A 14,907-nucleotide genomic window follows, 5' to 3' on the forward strand; every position below is an offset into this window, starting at 1 on the left:
GGACTAGGGTCCAAAGGTTTATTCAGATTTCCTTTTACAAATTAAGCATACTGCTAGCCGTCCAGCGCGTATTATTTTGTCAAGGTCCAATGCACACGCTTGACGTCGCGCATGTATACGCGATGGTTAAGCTGTCAAAGGAAATCTGAATAAAACTTAGGTAACTTGAGTCTCGACTTAGTCGGACTTACATGAATTACTATGTCTGGTTCCATACAGCAATTAGCAGGTACGAATGATTCCGCTTGAATTGAGACGTCGGAGCCGGTCAAACACAGAGGACTAGCCTACATCCCATATCCTACTATCACTCAAACAAGCAAATCTCTTCACAAATTCACTCACCTTGCGATCAGGGCTCGAAATAAGGGGAGCCCAAGGGCCCTCGGCCCCCGAAAATCAGTGAGGGCCCACAAAAGACTCATCCGGCGGGCCCAAATGGCCCGCAAAATTTTGTGACAATTTGCTCACTTTTTGTGGGGTTCATAGGTTAAAACCAATGGCCCAAATTCGGGCCCACAAAAATTTGTGAGGGCCCTCAAACATTTAAGATCAAGGGCCCAAATGGCCCTCAGAAATTTTGGCTTATTTCGAGGCCTGCTTGCGATCCTACATCATCAGTTGAAACAAACATCTAAGTTTCCAAAAACAACTTTGTCATTCCTCAAAACTACAAGTACAAGTAACTTCATAAATAAAAAATTGAAATTCTTCTATTACCCGTTATTGAAAATTTTGTTCGATTTATGTCAACCAAAAGAACGCACGAGTCGAGTTCAGTTGACCAAAATGGTATCTGCTGCCTCCTGTCACCTCAGATATGACTTCAGTATCAAGCTGCTCCACGTTTTTGACCTTACAGGGGTCAGAGATATGCAATTCATGTATGAAAACAGCGATGCGGATATAGTATCATCACCGGGACTGAGAAATGCGACACTTTCGATGTTTGTACCAGGGAATTTCAGACACGGAGAAAAAAATTCGTCCAAAGGTAAGGCCAATGAAAGTCAATTCCTTGTTTCCCGTTACACAATTTTTCATGACTGTGTAGGTGACCATTTCATTTTTCATTATTCATTATTTCATACCTTTTCATTATTGCATCTGTTACAGGTGTAAACCAATAACTACCCATGTAAATCACAGTTTGTAGTTTACAGATGTAGTTTACAACCACATGAAGGTGATTGTACAACTTTTATCAAAAGTTTCACAATATGTTTTACGGGATGAGATCAGAGCAGATCAAAAAGTGCGGGACAGAAAATTGAGTAGGTATTCATTAATAATTCATTATTAACCATATGCCATGCTCCTACTGCAAAGAAAATCCCTGAAAACCAACAGAAAGAGATTTATGATATATTTAAAACCACAATTTTTTATTGGTATACATGTTAAAGTTTGTTAGAAATCAATGTTTTATTCAAAATAATGAAATATTAATTTGAAATAGCAATTGGTTTTGAGCGGAGTAGGGTAACGGGAAACAAGGAATCAACTTTCATTAGCCTAACCAAAGGGTTGGGGATCGCATTTTTAACTACCGTATCACTAAAATGTTTCGGAATTGAGGTCGGCTAAAAAGTAGACAGTTTCGGGGACTGTAATTGGTGTAGATGTCACATTTTGAACAGTGAGCGATAAGTGACCAATTTGACGTTCAGCACAAGTGTTTATCTTTACTCAAGGTAATGACTTACATGCTTACATCATGTAGGTATCCCAGGCAAACCTTAGTTAACACATTTGCTAGTCAGCGAAATTCGCTGAGACCGGGGCCCAAACACAATGCATATTTACATAGAAATTTGAATTTTTTTCGAGAATAGGTCGGTCATGTCGGTGAAGGAAACCTACATAAATATGTTTCCTATACTTCACTTGACCCAAATATTTGCTCGAGAACTCTAGCTTCGAATTTGCACACGATAGTTACGCATTCGATGCTAGAGTACTTTACTATGGTTTTTTGGTCAGACAGCGGTGCAATTTTTAACACCGGAGGTTATTTATTCTGTGAATGTTGAAATTTGAATGAAAGTTATTTCAATGAGTCAACTGTATCTTTTGAGCAAGATTTGCGTATTTTGGACTGTCTAAAATTTTGCTGAAGTGTAATTTTAGCAACATTTTTGATGCAATCGCCTGTCGTGATCGGCTGTGTTTACTTCTGACCTTCCATTGCTTTACACGGTGTCATGCTTCAGCGGATCCGACTAGATTTTGAATGTATAAAGGTCTCTAGCCTAGAATGTGAAGCTATCGGTGAGCAAATTCTTGGCTAGAGTTCTCGAGCAACCAAATATATGATTATTTATGGTGATAATCAAGTCGCACATGGAATTTTAGAGGATTTTGATAGCAGTTCCATTAAAAAAAAAGCTGCTATCGCCATGAGACTAAGATCTAGAAACACCCCGAAATGCCGTTTTGGGGAATTTTGCTAGCTGAATCTTTTTGATGAAAGTCAATTTTTGACAAGATGTAACTTTGCTGCGGAAAGTGCTATGAAAAAAAGGTTTTCAGTGTTGGCTTTGTTTACTCAAGGGCTTTAATTTGATATATAAAATGATGCAGTTTGATGGCAAATTTGAATTCACCTAGCATACCTACATCATATACATATGTACATGCTAAGTTATGGCCTAAAACGCAACCCCTTTTTTGTAATTTGCACGTATGTATGATAAATTATATGCTAAAAAGTCTATGGAAAGCTACACCCGTCGATTCATAATCACTCATGCACTGGTAACATTTGGAAAGCTATTTCATGACTTTGCATGTTTGTCATGTTGTGGTCTGTCGAGCTGTCCTTCATGTCATGATCATGATTGATGATCTGATGATGCATGGATGTCGTCTGCAACTGAGACGAAGGTCTGCAATCTGTACCCTGTAAGCTTACCTAATACCTATAATCTTACTTATAATCAAACTTTTCTCACAATTTGTCCACGTTGCAACAAAAATAAGGGCAATATCGTATTTCACGGCCCACTATTTAGGCGCAAAAGTTGGACCCCCTAGCTTACTGAAAATTGGTCGCACTATACGCAAATAGCAAAAATGATGATGTTTTTGAATTGTTTAATGTTTTCTTGCTGTATTGTCCTATAATCTTGTTAAAAAATTTGGTAAGATATTATATTTAATGTGTAGAAATGTATCTTGGTGAAAATTATAGTAAATTAAAAAAAAATGAAATAAAATACAGTTTGCCAGTGTTGCTTTTGTCTTTGAGAGCATTCTTTCTTGTATTGTCCTATCCTACTGTGCCTATTAAAACAAAATTGGGAGCGGTAAAAATGAAAAGCATTTATTCCGTTGTTTAATCGTATAGTTATATGTTCATCATCCAGTACATTTTGTAAACGTATGCGTTTTTAACCCGGGTTTTTAACGGAATAAATAAATATAGGCCTACTATGGCATGCCATTTATTCCGTCAAAATTATGCAGATAAATCTGTTATTGTCGCGTGTCGGCTATAAAATGACGGAATAAATCATAGTAGTAGGCCTAGGCATAAAGTATGCAATTTATTCCGTCAAAATTTTGTCTGTAGGCCTAATAATATAAAAATGTTTTTTTTTTTAAATTATCAGTTTTATTCTTTTAACGGAATAAATCGAATCAGTGTCACTTCCCAACTTTTAAACACGGGATCAAGTCATAACATGTTACAGTAATAACGGAATAAATCATAGTAGTCCTAAGCATGAAGTATGCAATTTATTCCGTCAAAATTTTGCCTGTAATAATAATAATAATAATAAATCTTTTATTGTCGCGTGTCGCCTATAAAATGACGGAATAAATCATAGTAAAGTATGCAATTTATTCCGTCAAAATTTTGTCTGTAATAATATTTTTAAAAAAACAATTGCTTTTTTAATTATCAGTCTTATTCTTTTACGGAATAAATCGAATCAGTGTCATTTCCCAACTTTTAAACACGGTATCAAGTCAAAGCATGTAACAGTAGGCCTAATAACGGAATATGCAAATATTTGTTGATTATACATGATCATGCTGACATTCTAGTGTCGGTATGGTATGATATATAGGCCTATACGATATTTTTAGAGGTAATAATAATTCAAGCGCAGTTGATTAATTTGCTTTATTTCGTACCTACCGAACGGAATAAATGTAAAAATTAGGAATGATTTCAAAGTAGCCTACATTGGCTTAATCATACAGCAATATTCTGTGTTACAGTCTTAACGGAATAAAGGCAAAATCAAGTTATATTGCGTTGATTTATAATTATTTTAATCATGCTAGGGGCCTGTTTTTTGTGACGGCATGATATAGGCCTATTTTTAACGGTTTATTGTTGAGCAATCTCACAATATATTATAGTGTCATAGAATAAACAGTTTTATAATTTTCCGCCTTTTTAAAACTTAAGTTTCCGCCAAAATGTTCCGCTCTTTCTAGTTTAAGCTTGTTATAGCCCGCAAAATCTTCTAAACCCGCTTTTGCTGCGCAATTTATCCCCCAAAGGAAACCCTCTTTTCGTCCTCCGGACGGGACTTATTTTTAGTTTTAGCTTGTTGGAAAGCCTATATATATATAATCGTGTTTGGCGGCCCACCCTATGGGAATATTGAACTATTTGCGTGTAGGTGGGCCGCCAAACATGATTATATATTAAGCTTGATGATGTTCGACCCTATATATATAATCGTGTTTCAGCGCCCACCCTATGGGAAAATTCAATTATTTGCGTGTAGGTGGGCCGCCAAACACGATTATATATTAAGCTTGATGATCCAAGTTCAGTTTTATAATTTTCCCGCCTTTTTAAAACTTAAGTTTTCCGCAAAAATGTTCCCGCTCTTTAGTTTAAGCTTGTTATAGCCCCGCAAAAACTTCTAAACCCCGCTTTTGCTGCGCAATTTATCCCCCCAAAGGAAACCCTCTTTCTCGTCCTCCGGACGGGGACTTATTTTTAGTTTTAGCTTGTTGGAAAGCCTATATACATATAATCGTGTTTGTCGGCCCACCCTATGGGAATATTCAATTATTTGCGTGTCGGTGGGCCGCCAAACACGATTATATATTAAGCTTGATGATGTTCGACCCTATATATATAATCGTGTTTCTCTTTCCACCCTATGGGAAAATTCTATTATTTGCGTGTTGGTGGCCGCCAAACACGATTATATATTGCTTGATGATCCAAGTTCAGTTTTATAATTTTCCGCCTTTTTAAAACTTAAGTCTCCCGCCAAAATGTTCCCGCTCTTTTTAGTTTAAGCTTGTTATAGCCCCATAAAAACTTCTAAACCCCGCTTTTGCTGCGCAATTTATCCCCAAAGGAAACCCTCTTTTTTCCTCCGGACGGGACTTATTTTTAGTTTTAGCTTGTTGGAAAGTTTATATATATATAATCGTGTTTGGCGGCCCACCCTATGGGAATATTCTATTATTTGCGTGTAGGTGGGCCGCCAAACACGATTATATATTAAGCTTGATGATGTTCGGCCCTATATATATAATCGTGTTTCGCGGCCCACCCTATGGGAAAATTCTATTATTTGCGTGTAGGTGGGCCGCCAAACACGACTATATATTAAGCTTGATGATGTTAGACCCTATATAATTTCACTTGCACAACTACGCAATCTCTCGCCTTTGTATTTTTCACAGACGACAGAAAAACATCCGTTTATACAGCTCGCAGATATTATTGATTAATTTTCAGTAAGCTAGGGAGTCAAATTTTGGCGGCAAAACAGTGGGCCGTCAAACACGATATTGCCAAAATAAGCTCTAAAATCTCTAACAAATTTTTGTAACAAATAAAGAAAATATACCTGTTGAGTGCTAAAATCGAAGCCAAGAAACATTCGTCCTTCTTGTCTGCCAGCCATAATTTCTGCAACTTGGTCAAAGGACGGTCAAAGGTCATTAATTTTCCCAGGTAAGCATTTAGCCTAAATTTGTTGCGGCTTTGGTTTTATCCATACAAACCGCACGACCAAATCCGTGCGTAATTATTGAAGAATTGAAGGATTTACTTAGAAAGTACTGGGTCAAATGTCAAAAAGTTTGTAAAGTTTTATTTTGTTAGTGCTTCATTCTTGTTGTTTACATTGCTCTAGTGCTTTATAAATTATAATTCTTGTAAAGTTTTATATTTCTCAGTGCCTCATTCTTGTAAAGTTTGCTCAGTCCGGATGCTCAGTGCTTCATGCTTGTAAAGTTAGGGGCTGGCATTTTCTTCGGAAGGGGGGGTCCCAAATATGTCGGGTCGAAAATTTTTATGACCCCCCCCCCTTCCACCTACCCAGACTCAAGACAAATTATTGCCGGAACTATGACGTGGAGTGCATTAAAATTGTTATCGTAAGAAGGGGCGCGGAGCATGTAAAAACTGTGCATAGATTATACGCACATTTCGATTGTGAAGTTTAAGAATGCGTGCGCAGCGTGCGAAAATTTGGAGTCACCAGCCCTTAATAATTCTATAACCCCCTATTTTGGGTGTTCAAAAATTATAACCCCCCCATTTTTGGTCTGAAAATTCTATGACCCCCTGTATTTTTGGGACCCCCCTTCCAAAGAAAATGCCAGCCCCCTTAGATATTGCTCGAGTGCATCATTGTTGTTAAGTTTCATGCTCAATGCTTCATTTGTGCAGTTTTCTATTGCTCAGTTTTTCATTCATGTAAATTATATATTTCATTCTTTTAAAGTTTTATATTGCTCAGTGTTTCAATCTTTTTTAAAAAGTTTTATATTGTTCAGTGCTTTACATTTCTTTTAAAGTTTTATAATTGCTCAGTCAGTGCTTCCTTCCTTCCTTCCTCCCTCCTGCCTTCCTTTCTTCCTTCCTTCATTTATTTTTTTGTTTTTATTGATGCACTCACTCACTCACTCACGCCCCCACTCACTCACTCACTCACTAACTCACTCTCCCACTCACTCACTCACTCACTCACTCACCACTCACTCACTCACCACCCCCCCACTCACTCACTCACTCACTCACCACTCACTCACTCACTCACTCACTCACTCACTCACTCACTCACTCACTCACTCACTCACCACCACTCACTCACTCCTCCGCTCACTCACTCACTCACTCACTCACTCACTCACTCACTCACTCACTCACTCACTCACTCACTTGCCAATGGTCAAATCAAAAATTGCTCCACCTCTTAAAGGTGAACCTCATTGAAAATAAAGTTATATATCAATGGAAAGCTTATGATGTCAGGATATTAAAAATTATTTTTTCCGATTTTTTGATGGCCAATAAAGCTGAAAAATTAAAAAATGATTGAATTTTTGGTCTTTTTAAGGCGCCCAAAAGCACCCAAATCAATCGTCTATGACCTTGGGAATGCTCGTGACGTAAGCTCAGGGTTCGCAGTCACGTGATCCTACTCGGAAACATGTAAACAAGACTTGCTTCCTGTACTTTGCAAGCTGCCCGGCAAGTCTGATTTTCACAATAAAGCTTGAAATTAGAGGAATCTTCAAATTGCTGGTTCCTTCTATATATATTAGAAATAATAGAATTATTGTCAACACATAAATTTTCCGTAAATTTTTGACAAAATCAGTCATAATTGGCTGGGTATAACTGGGTAATGAGTTTGAATTTCGCGCTGGGATCAATCCCATGCGCAAATGCTGCTACCGTTCATGTCATGGACTGAATAAACATGATCGAATAACAAATTAAATACTTGTTTGTGACATTCCCTATATATTCTTGATTCATTTTAAAATGTCTGATTAAAAAAAATATCGTCTTGCAGTAATCAAAAAATTAACGTAGAACCTTGTGCTTCATGTGTGGTAATCTTCATCACAAAGTGCAGTTTCCAGTCCCGTAGCCCGTCTCGATCCCGTAGCAGCTGCGCTTTTGATGTAAATCTCACGAAAGCCAAGGAATCACACTAAAACCATAATGATTTAAAATTATTACATCATAGAAATAATGTCATCCCTGGGCTGCGTGCTTCCGCTCGACAGCCTTTGGTGATGTCGATGCTGCATCATAGATTCTAGAAGGAACTGGTTGCATTATCTTCATTGGCAGTTCAGTGGTAGATGCCATGGTTTTTGGTACAAATAAAAATCCGTTTAAAAGGGTTGTCGTGTAGCCAACTTTTTGGGATACATTGTATGCCTATGCATGGTAAACGTTGTTTTAGTAAATTAATGAACTGATCATTTTATTTATACCGTATTTATGCCTTTTTGCTTGGAACATGATTTTAAAGGCCCATTCAGTGATTTGCTCATCCGGACGATCGTAAAAACCATCAAAATTCAGATTTTGGTACCTTTGTCATTGTCATAGATGTGCTAACATAGCCTGCGAGTGGTTCAGCCGAAATCTGTAATTTAGATACTGTCAGTATCTAAATCAGCATAAATGTATTTGAATGGGGCGTCAAATTCGTCAGTACTGCTGTTTTCTTTATTTTTTTGCCAAATTTGTCATTTCAAAAATACCAAATGACAATTTGAATGACTGATCCTTCACTTTGAAGTAATTTATAAACAATTTTAATTTTTTTCACACTTGCGCTGGGATATCACTGAATGGGTCTCTAACTATTACCCACCAGAAGATGTGCATATTCTAAATATTTCACTTACAGATCCACCGGAGTCCAATGTAACAAAAGACTCTTGTAACCAGTTTCTCAACAAGAGCTTTCACTGCACCGCAAACTGGTGGACCGAGCAAAGTGTACACTTCACTTCTAGGAGTAGATCCCTGGTTTTCATTTTATTGTATTCTTTTTTAATTATTAATTTCAATTTAAACTAATTTGTATAATTAATTAACAAAATCAATATTAATTAACTTGATCAATATAAATTTAAAATGTTTACCCTTTTCCTAATAGCTTCTAATAATGTTAATCTTCAAACTAACAACTAGTGCTGAACTTTTCATGTAGGGGGCATATTCGTTGTTTAGAAGTGACATAATAAATCGGATCAACTACCATAGCAATAGATGAATACAGTTGTGACTACATCGCCCTGCTCTACAAGCAGGTTGCTCTCATCACCTGATGTGTATGTCTGCAATCACAGATTGATTACAATACCGCTCTTTCAATTCAATCTTACAGGTGCGAGTGATCAACATGATATGGCATTATAAACTATCAGAGGACAAACTCAGACGCATGCAGTCAACTCATGCATGGTAGTTTTTAGCATTGGGAAATTGTACATAGCATGTTTTTGTCAACTCGTTGAGAGCTCCACAAACAAAATTGTGCAAAAACCTGGATTTTCAAAATCTGTAATGCCTTTTCTCAACACCCGTACAACATTTTATGAAAAAAAATGAATTTTTTACATAGGTATATACGAAGCCATTTTTCTCTTTATATATACCACACTTTACTTGATCGAATGCTCTGTTTACTACAAGGTCACACACTAATGACCATAGACTTTTCATCGATCCTATTCCAAAGTTGCACAAGCACTGGATGTGTGGATTCTTTTGTTATTCAGCTATAAAACACCTTGTATACTATTTCTGTCGACCATCTCATATATTCCATCCAGCATGGACGTGGGTGGATTAAATCCGCTTAAAAATCGATGTTGAATAATTGTATTGTGTTGAAAACTTTCATCATGTTTTTGACTACGTGTAACACGGGTGATGAAATGCAGTTTAATATCCCCGCCAAGGCCACATCATTTCACATTTTAGGTGGAATAGACCTTAGGGGGACCCACAATGGTCCCTCTTCTACCCGTACCCGTACAATGTTGGCATGCTCATCTTCACCATAACTTCTCCCAACATTGTTTGGTGGGGAAGGGGAGGGGGTATGCTTAAGATGAACATTGAGACAACACGGCTATAATTCTTCGTTTCCAGTGACACAGTCATATATAGCGTGCGTACTATACTATTAAAGAACCAGGGAATTACAGTGGCACATGTTGTAAAATAAACGATAGATATCGACTATCTATACTAATAATAGGGATAACCATCAAAATTTCATGTTGCCCCTATTGCTACAAAAGTTTGTTTTCTGGATAGAACTCATCAACAGAAGTATTTTGGTGGTTAAATGGTCAAAATCAGTCAAAAACTTTTCGAATTATGAATTTTCAAAGTTTCCCATTCTGACCGGTCATTGGAACGAAATAAAATGACAAGGTCCAAAAAAGCAATTGGGAGCAACATTGGCATAAGCATATATTTACCTTTATATATTTCTTTATTTTAACATATATGCAAACATGAAACAAGCATATTGTGAAAGTATCAAAGGGTTTCTTATGAAATGGCACTTTACTAGTCAATGGCATAAATTATTTTTTCAAACCGAGGCATTGAAATCATGCATTTAGAGAACATTTGCCAAAAATCATCCAAGATGGCCGATATGGCACAAAATCAAAATCCAGGTGAACTTTTTTTTTCACAACCAAAAATGTCAATGTTATTGGGTTTAATATGACCAATTAGTAGCTTGTATGCAAACAAAATCTTAAGTGTCATTGAAGGTCATTGACTCATTCACAACAATAGAGGTTATACACTTCACTCATCATGCTCATGTGTGACTTCTAACAAAAGGTGCTGGTTCCCGTAGTATTCTTCATTCAAAACAATTCAATGCATGACCTCGGAGTCACCTGCATGACTTTCGCGGGCTATTTTGAAACAGTTATGGTTGCACATTCAGGTACTTCTTTTGAAAGTTCTAAACAAGGTATAGCCAGCAGCAAGTTGTAGATGGTATAGGCCTAAATAATTTATAAGAAAACGTTTAGGGTTGAAATCAGGTGAAAAATACATCGAATGAGCACGAAACTTCACATTTATGTTCAGAAAGGTGTGTTTTTAGCATGATTCGAAAGGAGTATGGAAATTCCAAAGGGAAGCTGGTGATTTAATTTGTAACTCGAGATCTACTTGTTCATTTTTTTTTCCTTTTTACAGAGGGTATGATAGAGGTATTACTGGCAACTCTGCCAAATTACAGCTCAGTAGGCCACGTTTTTCACCTGAAATTATTGACATGAATATTTTGTGCCATTCTTGAGCAGTGCTGAACTTAGCCACTGGCAATTAAACGCACTGTGGCGATGAAACAATTTTGACTCGCACTTACAGGAAAATGAAATAAGTTGTGTTGCTGTAATTTGCAAGATAGTTACAAAATATAAATTGGTATTCACTTCCCCAATTTGTACAGAAAAATATTAAAAAATAAAAGAATGAGATCAATTTAGAAATGTCTGTGCAAGCAGTGCACAGTTGAGCTCCCTGCATGTCTATGGGAGCGTTCTAATCATGTTGATGGTTCATTGGTCATCCCTACTAATAAAATAATGAGCGGTCTCTATCTGTCTATCTGTGTATCTATCTATCTGTCTGTCTGTCCGGCTATGCGTTTCGCCGCACTTCAACGCATCGTGCTGAAAGTTGGGATACAGATAGGTATTGGGAAAAGCATGTTGGCCATGTGGTTTTGAAGGTCATCGGAGGTCAAGGTCAAAGGTCAAAATTTCAAACTTTGTCCGATCGGGCCCAAACTTGGTGGGTGGAATCCTTGATAGGAGGGAATGTAATGCGCGAAATAAAATCGAGGTCAACCGAGGTCAAAGGTCATTACGGAGGGGTCAAATTTCAAACTTTGCCCGATCAGGCTCAAACTTGGTGGGTCGAAACCTTTGCATGAGGGGAGCATGAAAAACATTATATGGAGGTCATCCGAGGTCAAAGGTCAAAGGTCATGGATTTCAAACTTTGTCCTATCGGGCTCAAACTTGGTAGGTGGAATCCTTGATACGAGGGGAAATATATGCGCAAAACAAAATTGAGGTCAATCGAGGTCAAAGGTCATTACGGAGGGGTCAAATTTCAAACTTTGCCCGATCAGGCTCAAACATGGTGGGTCGAAACCTTTGTATGAGGGGAGCATGAAAAACATTATATGGAGGTCATCCGAGGTCAAAGGTCAAAGGTCATGGATTTCAAACTTTGTCCTTTCGGGCTCAAACTTGGTGAGTGGAATCCTTGATACGAGGGGAATATATGCGCAAAACAAAATTGAGGTCAACCGAGGTCAAAGGTCATGTAGGGGCTAAATTTAAAGTTTGCCCTATTGGGCTTAAACTTGATAGGTGGAATCCTTCGTATGAGGGGAGCATGAAAAAAATTACACCGAGGTCAAAGGTCATCTGGGGTCAAACAGTATCGCTACCATGCCAGTGCTCTCACAGCATCAGGCCTCTCATAGCTGCAGGTGCACTAGTTTAGTAGAAGTAAGAACATGACACAACAAATATACTGCATAACATTTTCCAAATAACAGCTCTTAACTCTGGTCATACAAGGATTGCTTCGTAACATCATAAATAAAAATTGCTATACAAGCTGAAATTTGTGTATAACTATATCCGACGTAATGTGGGTTAAATGCTACACTGTTGACTATATATTTTTGATATTTAAGCTTAATGTGTGCACAATTGATAGATCTTCACATCTGATCTTTTCAGTCACCATACTCCCTCTGTTTGTTAACTTCCCAAGTGATTTTTAACCTGGAATTTCGCGATTAATAAACTGGCAGATTCTAAAATCAGAATTGTTCAGTATTGATGTGCCAATACAATTATGAGATTATGATATGTTGCATTCAATAATATAAGCCTACGTACACTTTACTTTTACTGTCACTAATATAATTATATAAACTTTTTCATAACAATTTTATATTATTATTTTGATGTAATAAATATCAGTATAATTTCGAGTTCAACTGAATGCTTTCATCATGATTAACATTAATAACATGCTTTTATTTATCAAAAATCGACTATGGCATAGTCTACTATAGCTTCAGAACTAATAAATGTTTTCATTATTTCAACATCATAAAAAGAAGACATACCAATCATATTTTGTTTAACTAGTATTGACCAAAGTAATTCTTTTGTACTCCATGCATTTGCATGTCTTCTGGAGCGTGTTTGGAGGACGATCTGAACTAATGACCTTCCGTCCAAGCACTCTGTAGAAGAGTCAATTTCACGCATAATGAGTTTAAAACCATGATTTAAAAAAAATACAGTGTAAAGCATTGTGTTTTTATTCTGACATTTACTAAATGACTATTACTTTTAATTTTAACGTGAAAAGGTGTGGCTCATAATTGTGCTAATTTCAACACCGAATTCGAATGCTTCCAGCGCCTATAAATATGACTGAGTGGACCTTATATAACAATAGCCAGCAACTGACTAACGTTCTGAGTGTATTGTCCATAGGTTGACCTAAGTACTCTTCCATGCTCATACTGTACAAGCAGTGTACGAACTTTCAATCGATAACAAGCAAGCTTCTCTATTCAAGAATTGGAATGGATGGTCCTTTTCTTTCCGAGGTTTTGATATAGGCCCTAATACTGATAACGATTTTTGTTCAGGGACCATCACAGATTTTATAAAGAAATACCCAGCTATAAAAATGCATGGTTGGCAAAATATGACCCTTTTATTCTACGAACAACTTGATATAATTATTCTTTTGTTATAGATATCACACTTCTATAATAGCCCACTTCGGTTATCAAATCAATTTCAGTGACCAAAAGAAATCTGGTATGTGTGTGAGTAAACTGTGTAAAAAGTCAGGACAAAAGTGTTTATTACCGGATTCGCACCATCCACTTACATTGTCTACATTCAATTGAATTTAGTGACTGGTCTCTAATTGTTGGGGTTAACGATTCCAGGGATTTACATTTTCTGAAAAAAAATTACAGAGAGTTAAAGAATCCCTCCAAGTTGGCTGCAATAAGGAAAACTCACAAAATGTTCAGGTGTAATCTCATCCATGTAGGTACCGGTCAATATTTACACATATGATAAAAAAGTGACGACAAATTTCATCGTGTCCTCTTCCCTCGCGTCACACGTTGGTGTGCATAAATGTACTCATACTGTTCAAAGAATGTCCTTGTGATATCAAATAATTAGATTTTTATGAAATTCGTAATATGATACAAATTTTATGGCAAATTATTCAAAATTAATATTTTGTTACATCTAACAGTCTTCGAAGTAAAATTGATAAATCTAATGATATGTATGTAGCTGGGAGGAAACGCCGACAATCATTTGAAAATTGTGATCTTCCGTATTGAAGATCTAGATTTTCCCCCAAAAACACCTAGAAAATTGACAGGTGGTGAGCGCCACGAATTCTCTAAATTCAGTACATTTCCGTTGTCAACCGTGTAATTGAATGGGATTATTTTGAAATTTTAAAGCGCTTAAAATATCACAAACAAGTAGGCCTATGTTAATAAATAATATTAATTAATACAAGCTAATTAGGGTTCGATAATAAATCCCACAAAACTAACCGAGTGTATGGAAAATGCCATAAGGCTGAGAGGTTTTGCCGTCTCCGCCCATCATCATGCCGCTCGCCGCCTGAAAATTGAGGCCTGTTTGGGGAAAAAATGTGTATTTTCAATACGAAATGTCAAATTTTTCAAATGATCGTTGGCGTTTCCTCCAAGCTACAGACACTTTAAGTACATATCTTTATATTTATTTATTTATATATTCCTGCTCCTTTTTAGTTGAGCACTTTATCTGTAGTGATGGTTTCATCTAAGTGTATTCTTGTTGTATCTTTATATTTATAAATTTTACTTCGAGGACTTTTAAATAAAAAAAAAAAATCAATTTTTAATAATTTGCCATAAAATTTGTATTAAATCTCCAATTTAAAAAATCAAAATTATTTAATATCATCAGGACATTCCTCGTATTCAGAATACAATTATTCGATGTCTGATGTGCTCTCATGTCCCACAAAAAATACTGTGCAAACGCTGTTACGTTGTTTGCTAA

General features: G+C 36.7%; 1 protein-coding gene across 1 annotated transcript in view; it reads right to left on the reverse strand.

Moving 5' to 3' along the window:
- LOC140142700 (xylulose kinase-like) overlaps positions 1-5,915 on the reverse strand; it is a 28,310-nt gene extending 22,395 nt beyond the window's left edge. The window contains exon 1 of the mRNA XM_072164695.1: positions 5,835-5,915. Coding sequence (XP_072020796.1) covers positions 5,835-5,891 — 57 coding nt within the window. The 5' untranslated portion in view covers positions 5,892-5,915. The remainder of the gene's footprint in view (positions 1-5,834) is intronic.
- Between the last annotated feature and the right edge of the window lie 8,992 nt (positions 5,916-14,907).

This window comes from Amphiura filiformis, chromosome 20 (assembly GCF_039555335.1).
Source record: "Amphiura filiformis chromosome 20, Afil_fr2py, whole genome shotgun sequence".
In the NCBI taxonomy this organism is placed as follows: domain Eukaryota; kingdom Metazoa; phylum Echinodermata; class Ophiuroidea; order Amphilepidida; family Amphiuridae; genus Amphiura; species Amphiura filiformis.